At 40.9% G+C, this 15,226-nt stretch overlaps 1 protein-coding gene across 5 annotated transcripts in view; it reads left to right on the top strand.

Moving 5' to 3' along the window:
- Nucleotides 1–15,226, top strand: part of LOC307164966 (uncharacterized protein) — a 215,302-nt gene that overhangs the window by 153,227 nt on the left and 46,849 nt on the right. For 4 of the 5 annotated variants that reach the window (XM_079882213.1, XM_079882216.1, XM_079882214.1 and 1 more), the window contains exon 3: nt 71–3,219. The exons of the other annotated variant lie outside the window; for it this stretch is intronic. In XM_079882213.1, the coding sequence (XP_079738339.1) occupies nt 71–1,074 (1,004 nt within the window). In that variant the 3' untranslated portion in view covers nt 1,075–3,219. Of the gene's footprint in view, nt 1–70; nt 3,220–15,226 lie in introns of those variants that run through there. 5 annotated transcript variants of the gene reach the window in all.

Below are 15,226 nucleotides of genomic sequence, written 5' to 3' on the forward strand. Positions count from 1 at the left end.
AAGCTGTGAGGTTGTCAGCTGTGTGTTGCCATTAAACTTGTTAACTTGTATTTGTCTTTTTTCGCTTTAGACCTGATGCCACTGAAAGAGGAGAGTCAAGAACTGAATAATATGGAAGATGAACATCAACATTTCAAGACTGGAGAGAAATTAACAATGATGGAAAAGACTCGCTCACGAAAAAGAGCTCAGAAGACCAAACCTAACAGTTATTTCACTTGTCTTGAGTGTGGGAAAACTTTCAGTCAAAAACGAAGCCTTAAATCCCACATGGTAGTTCACACTGGAGAAAAGCCTTTCACATGCCAACAGTGTGAAAAGAGTTTCACTCAAATGAAAAGCCTTGAAGTCCATATAAGAATTCACACTGGAGAAAAGCCTCATACTTGCTCTCATTGTGAACAGAGTTTTGCTCATAAACACATCCTTATTTCCCATGTGAGAATTCACACTGGAGAGAAGCCTTTCACCTGCCAACAGTGTGGAAAGAGTTTCAATCGAAAACAAAACCTTAATGTCCACATGAGAATTCACACCGGAGAGAGTCCTTTCACCTGCCAACAGTGTGGAAAGAGTTTCAATCAAAGACAAAACCTTAATGTCCACATGAGAATTCACACTGGAGATATTCCTTTCACCTGTCAACAGTGTGGAAAGGGTTTCAATCAAAAACAAAGCCTTAAAGCCCACATTAGAGTTCACACTGGAGAGATTCCTTTCACCTGCCAACAGTGTGGAAAGAGTTTCACTCAAAAACAAAGCCTTAAAGCACACATGAGAATTCACACTGGAGAGAAGCCTTTCACCTGCCAACAGTGTGGAAAGAGTTTCAATCGGAAAAAAAACCTTAAAGCCCACATTAGAATTCACACTGGAGAAAAGCCTTATACTTGCTCTCATTGTGAACGCCGTTTCACTCAAAAAAAAAACCTTAATTCCCACATGATAATTCACACTGGAGAGAAGCCTTTCCCCTGCCAACAGTGTGGAAAAGGTTTCACTCAAAAAAAAAACCTTATTTCCCACTTGAAAATTCACACTGGAGAAAAGCTTTACAACCGTTGTAAATCTTAGGTTTTCAAAATCGCGATAAGCCATCTTGGTTTAAGTGCGATTACATGTAAATTGCGATTAATCGTTCAGCCCTAGTATTTATCCATTGCAAAATGCGTCCAGAGAGCAAAGAGATGAGATAAACGCTATGTTTGCTCAAATCTTGTGAAAGGGATGCGGAAGATTGTTCTTCGTGTGATTTAGCTTCACCGTATCCCACTGTGCGTCAAAGAACACTATTGTCAAGATTACACTCTCCTGACACTCCCAGCTATACGTCACTCACACTTAGCAGAGTTCTCAAGCTCACCTATTCCCCTTTATCCCTACATCTCGGACAGTATATCACCCCAGCACAGACACACAGTCAGCATCTGGTTTCCCAATTGGATTACCCTGTAAAACTGTTTGAGTAAGACAAAAGAAAGACTCTTCATGACCAATTTAAGACTTTCAGTGTATTGTTTATCTGGATGTTCATGTCCTTCGTTTCCTCGTCTTTGCTCTTACTCTCTGCAAGATTACAACTCTGTTACATCCATTTAAATATCCTCTTCAGTTTCTGTTGTATTCCACCAGGACCTGATGAGTTGTGTGCACTACAGCTGTAGGGCTGTCACCGTTTATTCGATATTCGAATATGCATTCGAACATGACATGAAATATCCGTAATCGAACTATAAATAAAATAAATAAAGACTCTTCATGACCAATTTGAAGCTTCCAGTGTATTTATCTACATGTTCATGTTCATTAAGATCCGGGGAGTTGCCTGACCACAGATCCAAAATGTCAGTGTAATGAACACCAAGCCACTTCATAATGATGTGATGTGACTTGACATGAAGGCCAAGTATGGTAGCCCATACTTGGAATTTGTTCTCTGCCTTTAAACCATTCAAGTTAGTCCACACACATTAGGAGTAATAAGTAGTGAAAACACACACCCGGAGCACTCAGCCATTTGCTGTCCACGATTGCCCCAGTTATCACTCTTGCCTTGTGACATGGTGGTCCATCATGCTGGAAAATGTAAGGATCATCAACAAATTGCTCCTGGGCAGAATTGACTCTTCACAGGGAGTTTGATTAAAAGAGATCTGACCAATCATAATCTGCCGAATCCGCCATTTCTTCTGATGTTCATTCATGTTTATTTGATGCTATAAATGAACTAGAAGGAAGAGATGATCGGTTCACTAGCAGCTTCAACTGAGTACAGTGATCTGTCAGACACATTAAACTTTACATTAAACTTTGTTTCATATAGTATGTTTCAAGTAACCTGGTCTGTCAGCGCGTTGTCAGTGTCCTCTCTGCTCCGCTATGTATTTTTTACTGCGTGATAACATGATGTAGTGTGAAAGTGGCATGGCTTGTCGGACATAACAACAGTAACTAGAGGGGGCGGGTCTTTGCGAACAGTCAATTGTGAAAAAACCCTTGAATGAAAAACAACCCTACACATAGATGGTCTCAAGATGCTTCACTGTTGGCACGACACAGGACTCATGGTAGCGTTCACCTTTTCTTCTCCTGACAATTGATTTTCCAAATGTCCCATATAGTTGGAAGGGGGCTTCATCAGAGAAAATAATCAGTTTCCCGCTCTTCATTTGTAACTATGGTTTCTAATTAACAAGTCACCACCTGTTCATCATTTGAGTTCAATCACCCTGTGTATTTAAATTCCTCCTTTTCATTCAGTTGTGGTCTGCAATTGTTTGTGTAGACACTGTGTTATGTCACATGCTTGCCTTTGGATTACCTGAGTTTGTTTTGTTTTACTCAACTCAACTTTATTTCTAGAGCACTTTCAACACCACAAGTAGAACCAAAGTGATGTACAGAAAATATAAAAGAGAAAAATAAAAACAAAAACATAACAATGCAAACATATGACATACACAGCTTACAAAGCATATTCAAATGCTAAAGAAAACAAATACGTTTCAAGCACACTCTGAAAAATGCCCAAAGAAGGATAAGATTTTACAGACAGAGGAAGGTCATTCCAGAGCCTAGGAGCTGCAACAGAGAATGCCCAATCACCTTTACATTTTAAACGGGATTGCGGAACCATGAGGAGCAATTGATCATTTGATCGCAGAGATCTACTGGATTGCCAGGGACTGATTAAATCAGTAATATACTCAGGTGCTAGGCTATGCAGACACTTAAAAACATACAACAACGCTTTGTAATTAATTCTGTATCGTATGGGTAACCAATGTAGTTTAATTAACACAGGAGTAATATGCTCTCTCTTCTTAGTACCTGTTAAAAGTCTGGCAGCTGAGTTCTGAACAAGCTGCAAATGGGAGAGAGAAGCCTGACTCACACCCAGATACAACACATTACAATAATCCAAACGGGATGACACAAAGGCATGAACAACCTTCTCCATATCTTCAAAAGAGAGGATAGATTTCAATTTAGATATCGATCCAAGATGGAAAAAACTAATCTTAACAACAGCATTGATTTGCCGGTCAAGTTTAAGCTCAGAGTCAAAAATGACACCAAGGTTATTTACCAGGAAACAACCCCAGGCAGTCATCCTCCACACACCCCTTATTTCCAAATAAAATCAGCTCGGTCTTATCCTCATTTAATTGGAGAAAGTTATTCGCCAGCCAGCACTTAACCTTGGTCAAACATGCATGGAGAGACTGAATGGCACATTTATGCCCATGTTTCAGTGGTAAATAAATTTGAGAATCATCCGCATACAGATGATACTAAATCCCAAATTTCTCAAAAATAGAACCTAGAGGGAGCATATAAAGGGAAAATAAAATTGGTCCCAGTATAGAGCCCTATACCACACACAAGAGGGGCACCAGTAGAAGAATAATCCCCTAAACTGACTGAAAAAGTCCTATCCTTCAAATAGGAAGAGAAGCATTTCAGGGCTACGGCCTGAATACCAACCTGATCCCTAAAGTCATTGCTAACAGATAAAATCTGAGATCTAATTCCATCAATCTTACCAATGAAAAAGTTTAAGAACTCTTCACACATGTCAGCAGAAGGAGTGAGTGATGGAGTAGCAGTAGGATGAAGAACAGCATTTACAATAGAGAAAAGTACTCTAGAATTATGACAGTTTTTGGAGATGATGACAGAAAAATTATTTGATCTAGCCAATTTAATAGCTCTTTGATACTCGTTCAAACGGTTCTTCAAAATCTCATAAGAGACCTGTAGTTTAAATCTTTAACCCATTTGCGTTCAGCCCTCCTACACTCCTGCCTAAGAGCACGGGTTGTACTGTTCAACCAGGGCTGTGATTTGACCTTTTTTCCCTGACTTTGACAGGAGCCACAACATCTAAAATATCTAAACAAGAAGAGTTAAACTGGTCGACTAACTCTTCTAAACCCATACAGGGAGGGGGGGACTCGATCAATGAAAATAAGGGAGAGACCTCAAAAACAGCTGAAAATCAGCTGAAAATCTACTAGCTGTGCATGGATTGAGTATGCAAGATGAAACAGAGGCAGAAACAATAGCCGTTTTCCGACCAGAGGAACCTTTTCACAGTTCCTAGAACTATTGGCTAAAGTACCCGGATGTCGGCGTGTTCGCACCGCAGGAACTAGGAATGATTTTAGTTCTAGGAACTCCATTTGGAGGAACTAATTTAGCTCCTACTTCAGAGTAGGGTCTAAACCAGCACTATAGGAACTACCCGTGACGTTAGTGTACGCTGATTGACCGAACACACGCGGAACACCAGCACCCGTCATTTTTAAAACGGCTAGAATGTAAACACACAGATTATAGCCTATATATTTACTCCAGAAACTAACTATACAAACATGGAAAACAGTGATAGATGGGTCTCTAAACCTTTATGCTGAAGAGAAAATCCAACGCAACTTTGAAGGGACCAAGCCAAACATGATTATGTATTTCTGCCCAGCTAGCAACACTGGACATCAACCACACGCCATAGGCTAATAACCTTTTTTCATATACTGTCTACTTTCTATAACAGTTCTATCTAATAACATATTAAACAGTACAGTTAGACAGATCGCTAACTAATAAACACCGAGAATAGCGAGCATTGTTTGCTCTGGCGTTCTCAGCGCCGCCAAAATAAAGGTCTGTTGCGCCGTCAAAATAAAAGTCACCGTGCTTGCGTCACTCCCTTACCCCTCCTACCAGTTTCTATGGTCACTTGGCCAGTGCGAACGCAAACAGCGAAACCGAGTTTGGGGGAGAGTAGTTCTTAGAACTGTTTAGAAGTGGACAGTTCCTAGAACTAAGTTCCTGTAACTACTTGGTCGGAAAGCGGCTAATATTACCTAGCGCACCACAAGGAAAGTTAGAACTAAAAATAACAGTCTTATGATCAGAAAAAACTGTATAAGCAATCTTCACACTATCAACCGAGAATCCCAGAGATAACACAAGGTCAAGTGTATGACCACGTTCATGAGTTGGACCAGAAACACATTGTAGAAAATCAAATGACTCTAATAAATTTAAAAATTCTTTGACCAGGGGCTTTGAAGGGCAGCACACATGTATATTGAAATCCCTCAAAATGAAAATATTGTCAAAAAGGGGGACCATTCCAGAAAAAATTCCTGTATAAAATCCCTATGAGAGTTTGGGGGTCTGTAAATCAAAACACATAACACAGATTAAAAATAATTCAGCGTAATTGACTGAGATTCAAAAGTGCAATAGGACACAGAAGGTAAAAGTCTACACTTAAACTTGTCTTTAAATACAACTGCAAGGCCAACCACGGCCAACAGACCTAGGGGTACTAAAAAAACTCCAACCAGGAGGAGAAAGTTCAGAGAGAGAAGTCATTTCACCAGCATTAAGCCATGTCTCAATAACAAATAAAAAATCAATTTCATGAGAAAGAAAGAGCCAGAGATCTCGCGTTAATCAACGTCATTGTCACTGGAGTGGTATCGGAAGAGGATTGCAGAGAGGAATCATAGAATGTTACCGGACTCCCATCATGTAAAGAGTGAAGATTCAGAAGATTAACTCCTCGATCTGCAGACCGTCACCTTACGTGAACCATCTGCGAGGACTGAGGCATCAACGCCGAAGACGGAAAGACAGACACAAGGTATGAACATCTCAGGCTCACCTCCACGGCCTCCGCCATCGAAGATGCTGGTCTGATGACTGGGAACTTCCCGATCTTCTTTGATCTCACAAGGACCCCAGCATGCTTTGCACGCTTCCTTCGCCATTTCCTCCACATGCACAGACATCCCGGCAGGTAACACATTTTCCTCAATGCAACTGGCACTTAATGTGAGTGCAGATGCCAATCCTCTCTGGGGTCGCAAAATAAACAATCGGACACCGCCGATCGAATATTCAATAACGTCATACAATCATATACCAGAGGGGAGCAAACAGAGCGTGTGATAAAACAAACAAGAAACAGGACAAATAAAACAGACATAGTCAGACTGTGGCAAGCCGGCAAACATCCTGGCCATCTTGTCTCCAGGACGAGAAAATAATCATTTATTGAAGAACTCGTTTGTAGAAAATTGTTTGACCCCTTTTCATCATCTTCATCTGAACAAACCTTGACAGTACACTTGATATAATATGAGAAATAAACCTCTGCAATGGCACAAATTCGGTGTTGTGTTTTTTGAAGACATAAAACATTAATTTAATTTATTTTAATCATGGAATTAAACAAACTTTTTGTCAAACAAATGAGCTTTACTGTTAAAATTAAAACATGGAAGAAAAATTGTGATTATTCCTCAAAAAATAATGTTTTGATGATAATTTATTTGTATTAGTGTTAGTATTAATATTACATTGGAATGTACCTAAATTCTACTTTACAACAGTAATGTATTTTTCTTCAAGTTAAACCGAACCTTTATTTTGACGGGTTGCCGTAAAGACCTTTGTGTTTATGACATGACGATAGTTTTTCTCAAATGAAGCGGTTGCTCAAGTGACTTTCACAGCGGGTCTAGAGTCTGGGCCGCCCCACTAAAACAATGGTAGGGGAAGCACTGATAAAACATTCCACAGTGTCATAACTACCTCAGTACTAACTTAAAGAAAATTAGAGTACAGCAGTGCAGATCGTAAACAAGTTTTGGTTCTGTATCACTCTGTGTTCTGTTTGTTTCCTTTTTCTGTTTAGAAGATAACAGGCATGTCTTCTAAAAAGGTTGTCTGGTCTGACTCATCATTCTTAGAGAGGCTGGTGCATGTAGAATGTCATTCCACATTTGAATTTGTGTAGATACCAGAGTGCTCCCTAGCTCTTCCAAAAAGAGCCACCTTATGAAACTCTTTCCTGCATTCCAGGCAGGATTCATTTACATCCACTGGACAAAAACATTTAGGGCACACACACCCAGCATATTTGAGAAGAAAACCATGGGCCAACGGTTGGATTTCCGTTTACAGGTGTAAGCAGTAACCATCTTGAATAAGACTCTCAGAAAAAGACAATATTTAAACTGTCTGAACTGGCAAAAGTAATTTTGCTCATTTTTTTCATTTAGCATTTTTATCTAAAGTGAAGTCACTTTAGATAAAAATGCTAAATGAAAAAAATGAACAAAATTACTTTTGCGAGTAATTTTACTTGTTTTAAAAAAACAAGCAATTTGTCATAGGAAAATTTATAAATAATGCAAAAAAAAAATACAAAGTAACAAAATACCTGGTCAAGGCGGTCAACTCCACCTTTGGTCTTGTTGTAATACAAGATTATTTTTGGCTTCTTGTCTTCTCCTGTGCTTGCTGCAGCATCCTGGTGAATCCTGGTGGGCAGTAAGACCTAAGAGTATGTGTGCTTGTAAAAGCAAACATTGATGAAAATTTCTCTCTGCCCCTTGTTGTCACCAATGCAGATGGGAGCTCTGGCTTGTTTTTTCTCACCGTTCCAAACATGGTCCGTTATCACTTGAGAAGATCTAGCACAAAAAACCTGCCCTCCCTGTGTCCGCATTCCACAAGCTGGTTGTTGTCTTGTCGTGGGGATTCACTCTTGGTGGCAGGAGCAGACAAATGAATCTCGTTGGTCCAGGGGTTTTGATCATACGTTCGGCAGGTGCTCCCCTTGTGACCGAGGAGGTGTAGCTCCAGTCCCCATAATAATTATTTGTTTTATTAGTAAGTGACTTCAGCAGGATCCTCTTCCTCAGAGGATAATGCAGAGTTTGAAAGACTTGATCGAAGGACTCCTCTGAATCCCAGTCTGGCCGGTCTCCTTCATCCTTACTGGATTCAAGTAAAAGAGGCAAGCAACTGAAAACAGCTGGTCAAGAGACCCAGACATAGACAGAGGTATGACCTTTTCAAACAGTTTGTTCTCCTTGACCCTCCTGATGCACCTCTCAACGTGGACTCTGAGGCGGGCAATGGACTGAGTGTGCTGGACATCCTCTTTGGCCATCTGGGTGTTCTTTACGAGAAAGGCAGGTCGGTAAACCTTTCCAGCGACAAGGTTGTCCACTAGAAAGCCTTCGTCCACCATAATGGCAATTTCTGGTGTGAGGCATTTGGTTATACCAGACAATTTAAAAATGTCCCTGTCACTCATTGAGCCTGCATACAGCGGGGAAACAAAGGTGATGGGAGCATGGGGTGACCATGGGGTGATGGGGAAATTAACATTAACAGATCTGTGGAGATCGTTCCGGGTTACTTGACTGTAACCCTTTTCCCGGTAAAAAGCGGAACGAGATGCTGCGCTGCTTAGCGCATTGGGAACGTCTTTAAACGTGACTAGCTGTGAATATAGTGTGTAAACGCGTCAATAGAATTGACCCGGAGGTAATATAGCCTCGGTCGGTGACGTCATCAGCGCACACCCGCGAGGCGAGGCTATAAATAGATAAGCCACAGGTGCATTGTCAGATATTTTATTTGAAGAGCAGTCCTGGGACATCATCAGCACGGCAATGCAGTGCAGCATCTCGTTCCGCTTATTCAGGGAACAAAGAGTACAGTCAAGTAACCCGGAACGTTCCCTTTCAAAAGCTACAATCGATGCTGTGCTTGATTAGCGCATTAGGAACGAGAATGCCCACGCCGCCGTGCTTGAAGGTGTCTGGACTTCTTACAGTTGTGAAGGTGTGCTCACGCAAGAAGGACGCAAGAAAGCCCTAGACATTAGCTTGTGATGTCGACTCAAGGACGTGAGAGCCCGGAGTGGCATGAGCATCCAAACTATAAAATCCTATGAATGTGTGCGGAGAGGACCAACCTGCCGCATCACAAACATGTTGTAAGGGGCACCCCTTGCCAAAGCGGTAGCAGAGGCAATAACGGCAGGCGAAAGCCCAGTGTCCCTCAGTTGGTACGCATCAGGGGCCAAACATGAAGGTTCCAGAGGTTGGGCCTGGGATGGAATATCGTGCCCTCCGTCTGAGACAGAAGGTCCCTCCTCTCTGGAATCGTCCTTGGCGAGCCGTTAAGGAGAGATATTATCTCGGAGAACCAAACTCTGTTTGTCCAATGCGGCGCTATCAGTAAGATGCAAGACCCTTGTTGTCGAACTCTGGCTAGAACTCCTGGGAGCAGAGAAACTGGAGGAAACGCATACAGGCACATTCTGGGACATGACAGTCTCTCAACTGAGGGAGAAAGTATTTCAGGGCCAGAAATACGGCCATCAGCTCGAGGCAGTTGATGTACCAATTGAGCTGATGACCCTCCCATTCCCCTTGAGCTGGACGACCACTTAAGACCGCTCCCCAGCCCATCAGGGAGGTGTCTGCCGTTAGCATTCTGCGACGGCAAGACGCACATAAAGTGGGACCCAAGGCAAGGAACCGGGGTCTGAACCACGTAGAAAGGGAACGAAGCCGCAGCACGTAACCCTGACCATAAACATGAATTTTAGAAAGTGCACAAAGCGTTCAGCACGTGACTTACCATAAACATGGATTTTTAGAAAGGACACGAAGCACTCAGCGAGTGCTCTTGCCTTTATTTGCCCTTGGGGATTGTATAGATGAAATCCCCCGTTTTGAGCCCCAACTGAAGTGGTCTCATGTGCAAAAGGCCTAGAGGAATCACTGTGGACGCAGCTGCCATGAGACCTATGTAATATCCTGACCTAGCCAGATGTTGCTTAGGGTATTTAAAATTGGTCTTGACATGAGCGGGAGACAGTTGTGTCCACAATGGTGACAGAGTCCCATTTAACCCCAAGCATGTTACACTTAGGGCGGGAGAGAGTACGCTCTTCTTGGCGTTGCATCTCAGCCCCATAGAGAGAAGATGAGCGTAGACTGATCTCAATGTCGAAGTGCAAGCTCTTAAGACTGGGCCAGTATCGGCCAATCGTCTATGTAACATGGCTAGGTCGATTGGAGGGACCCAATATTGGTAAGCTTCGCCCCCAAAAGCAAACCTTGGGAACCTCCTGTGTTCTGGCAATATTTCTGTATGAAAGTATACGTCCTTCAGATTGATCATGACGAACCAAACGTGATGTTGAATTTGCGACACGATCGTCTTTACAGTTAACATCTTGAACTTGAACGCTTTGACTATACGGTTTAAGCCTCGAAGATCGAAGATTGGACGCAACCCTCCATCCTTCTTGGGAACCAGGAAGTATCTGCTGTAATAGCCTGACTCTCTCTCTGGAAGAGGAACATGTTCTATGGCCTCTTTGCTCAGCAGAGATTGTAGCTCTTGTGACAGTACATGCGCCAGTTCCAGTCTCACGGAAGTGGATACCACGCCGTTGAAACGTGGAGGACGATTAATAAATTGGATTCTGTATCCTATTTATAATTTGGAAATCCAAAAAACTTCTAAACCCATCTAAGGTTAAAAATTTAATTGATGTTCAACAAACAAAAAACAGCTATAATACAGATGAGCAAATGCTAAAGCTCGGGTTGCTGAATATTCGATCGCTTACTTCAAAAGCACTCATTGTTAATGATATGATTTCAGATAATAACCTAGATGTGCTGTGTTTGACAGAAACCTGGCTAAAACCAAACGATTACATTACTTTAAATGAGTCCACCCCGCAAGATTACTGTTATAAACATGAACCTCGTCTGAAACGCAAAGGGGGTGGTGTTGCTGTAATGTATAGTAATATTTTCAAAACCACTAAGAAATCAAGTTTTAAATATAATTCTTTTGAAGTGTTAGTGCTTAATGTAAAAATATATAGTATAAATGATAAATCACGTTTGAGATTTGTGCTGGCTACTGTATACAGGCCACCAGGGCACCATACAAACTTTATCAAAGAATTTGCGGACTTTCTATCAGAATTAATATTGACTGCAGATAAAGTACTAATTGTTGGTGATTTTAATATACACATCGATAATGAAAAAGATGCATTGGGTTTGGCATTTAAAGACATTGTAAACTCAATTGGAGTTAGACAACACGTGTCAGGACCTACTCATTGTCGTAATCATACTCTAGATCTAATATTATCACATGGAATAGATGTTGATGCCGTTGAAATTCTGCAGCAGAGCGATGACATCTCAGATCATTATCTAGTCTTGTGTAAACTTCATTTAGCCAAGGCTGCAAAGTCGACTCCGTGTTACAAATATGTTAGACCAATCACTTCTGCCACTAAAGATTGCTTTATTAATAATCTTCCTGATCAGTTTCATCATCTCAGCATCCCAGATAGCTTAGAAGAACTTGATATTGCAACAGAAACTTTTAACTCTCTCTTTTCCAGCACTTTAGAAACAGCTGCTCTGTTGCGCTTAAAGAAGATTAAAGAAAATAATCCAATGCTGTGGTACAACGAGCACACTCTGGCCCTTAAGAGAGCAGCCAGAAAAATGGAACGCAACTGGAAGAAAACAAAACTAGAGGTATTTCGGATTTCATGGAAGGAGAGCTCGATTGCATACAGAGAGGCTTTAAAAGCTGCTAGATCTGCTTATTTTTCAACCCTATTAGAAGAAAATAAACATAATCCTAGGTATTTATTTGAAACAGTGGCTAAACTAACGAAAAAGAAAGCTTCAAACCCAGAAGTTTCCAAGCAGCACAGCAGTAATGACTTTATGAACTTCTTCACTTATAAGATTGATAATATCAGGGACAAAATTATAACTATGCAACCGTCTACTACAGTATCGCCTACTACATGTCTCCCTGAGGAAAAAATTGATTCATTCGTTGCTATAGAAGAGGAAGAATTTACTAAACTCGTTAAATCATCTCAATCTACAACATGTATGTAAGACCCTATACCAACTAAGCTACTGAAAGAGATGCTTCCAGAGGTCATAGATCCTCTTCTTAATATCATTAATTCAACTTTGTCACTAGGATATGTACCAAAAAACTTTAAGCTGGCTATGATTAAACCGCTTGTTAAAAAAACACAACTTGATCCTACAGAATTAGTCAATTACAGGCCGATCTCGAATCTACCTTTTCTGTCAAAGATATTAGAAAAAGCAGTATCTTCACAACTGTGTTCCTTTCTTGAAAGAAGTGATATCTGCGAGGATTTTCAGTCAGGATTTAGACCATACCATAGTACCGAGACTTCTCTCGTTAGAGTCACAAATGATTTGCTCTTATCATCCGATCGTGGTTGTATCTCTCTATTAGTGTTACTCGATCTTAGTGCTGCATTTGATACTATTGACCACAACATTCTTTTAAATAGACTAGAAAACTATGTTGGCATTAGTGGAATTGCACTAGCATGGTTTAAATCATACTTATCTGACTGTTATCAGTTTGTAGCAGTAAATGAAGAGATGTCTTATCGATCACAAGTTCAGTATGGCGTACCACAAGGCTCAGTACTAGGACCGCTGCTGTTCACTCTGTACATGCTACCCTCACACACACTCACACACACACACACACACACACTCTCTGTACATACTACCATTAGGAGATATCATTAGGAAACATGGAATTAGCTTCCACTGTTATGCCGACGATACTCAGCTCTATATTTCTTCAAAACCTAACGAAACTTACCAATTCACTAAATTAACAGAATGCATAGCTGATATAAAAAATTGGATGACTCGTAATTTCCTACTCCTAAATTCTGAAAAAACAGAGATTCTAATTATTGGACAAAAAACTTCCTCACGTAATAACCTAGAATACTGTCTAACACTTGATGGCTGCTCTGTCAAGTCTTCGTCGTCGGTCAGGAACCTGGTTGTGCTCTTTGATACCAATCTTTAATTTGAAAGTCATGTGTCTAGTATCTGTAAAACCGCATTTTTCCATCTTAAAAATATATCTACATTTTACGCCATATGCTCTCATTGACAAATGCGGAACAATTAGTCCATGCGTTCATGACCTCAAGGCTAGATTACTGTAATGCTCTACTGTGTGGTTGCCCTGCACGCTTAATAAACAAACTACAGCTTGTCCAAAACGCTGCAACTCGAGTTCTTACCAGAACCAGGAAGTATGACCATATTAGCCCGGTTCTGTCAACACTGCACTGGCTCCCTATTAAACATCGTATCAATTTTAAAATATTGCTGATTACTTACAAAGCACTAAATGGTTTAGCTCCGCAGTACTTGAGCAAGCTCTTAACGCATTATAGTCCTACACGTCTATTGCGATATCAAAATTCCGGCCAGCTGATAATACCTAGAATATCAAAATCGACTGCTGGCGGTAGATCCTTCTCCTATTTAGCACCAAAACTTTGGAACAATCTTCCTAACATTGTCCGGGAAGCAGACACACTCTGTCAGTTCAAAGCTAGATTAAAGACACATCTCTTTGACCTAGCATTCACATAATACATTATAGACTTCTATAATTCAATGCTAGGCTGCATAGATTAGGTCAGCTGGAACCGGGAACACTTCCCATAAATCCTGATGTACTCGTTACATCATGAGAAGAATGGCATCTACGCTAATTTTAGTGTCTTTGTTTATCCCGAGGTTTTCCCGCAGCCTGCCGGATCCAGGCCGTATCCAGATCTGACGAAGGACCTTCGCCTGGACCCGATGACAAGGCAGTGCTGAAGTGCCAACTAGTCTCTCCCTATGGAGGATCCCTTTACCACTCTACAGATAAAGCGTCGTCGGGGAAACTCAATTTGCGTACCTACCCCGAATTGATAAAATAAAATAAAATTCTGTATCAAAACTATAAGGAAACACCAGTACTTTGTTTAGGCTTGGTTTGTAGGGAATTACAAACCTGTGCACATATATTCAAACGCACATAACTATAGAACCAATTCTTAATGCGCATGTGAACGCCATCAGCGTTTCTCACAGGTTCACGTTTAAAGTTTGTGTCGAGAGAATGGTGTCGTCTTAGCGGCCCCTAATTTAATAACAAATGATTGTTGCGACAGAAGCAAATCAATCATAACTAACCTTAGCTGGAAAATAACTTTATTAAAGAACTGCTATAAAGCCAAAACAATCTCTGTTACCTTAAATTATACGTTTATCTTTGTATAGCTGCTTTGAAACAATCTACATTGTTAAAGGCGCTATATAAATGAAGATGACTTGACTTGACAAAACAACCCTCAAGATTTTGTCTTAGGTCTATTATGAGGCTGCTGAGTGCAACAAGCAGGTCCCCAGTTTTTACGAGGGGGAGCGCAAATCGCTACACTTTGCTTTTGAATCCTCCTTAAATGACGATGAGCAAAAAGAAGAGAATCAAGTGTCCATCATCGTATAACCACACACCCCTGCACCCACGATAGTCTTAATACGTCAAGGCCACAAAGATGCACGAAGAATAAGGTTTTCCCCATGAATGAGTTAACATCATGGAGATCCTCAAGGAGGGCAGTCTAGCAGTAATCTGGCCATTACATGAGTCACCAACTCGAGAACCTCTCACACATTTTATCATAATGAGAGAAGTGTTCGGAGGCAGCTTTTAAATGAAGTATATTATATATAAAACAAATATTCTCAGTTTATGTAATCTGTATGAAAAGAGAGAGATGTCAGTCGTTCTCATTTCATCTCATTAAGTGCTAATGTGACCCCGCGCTATTCAAACGCAAATGGGCGATCCATGCAAACGTGTCAATGCCCACATCAGCTGGATAAAACACATCTGTTTAATCAGACTCATGGACTTTGTCTCGTCTTGCTTTGCTGTGTGGAATAATCCTTAGGAACAATTTAGTTTCACATCGAGGAACAACGGATCCAGCTATTCAGAG

Source organism: Squalius cephalus, assembly GCF_949319135.1.
Source record: "Squalius cephalus genome assembly, chromosome: 9".
Classification (NCBI taxonomy): domain Eukaryota; kingdom Metazoa; phylum Chordata; class Actinopteri; order Cypriniformes; family Leuciscidae; genus Squalius; species Squalius cephalus.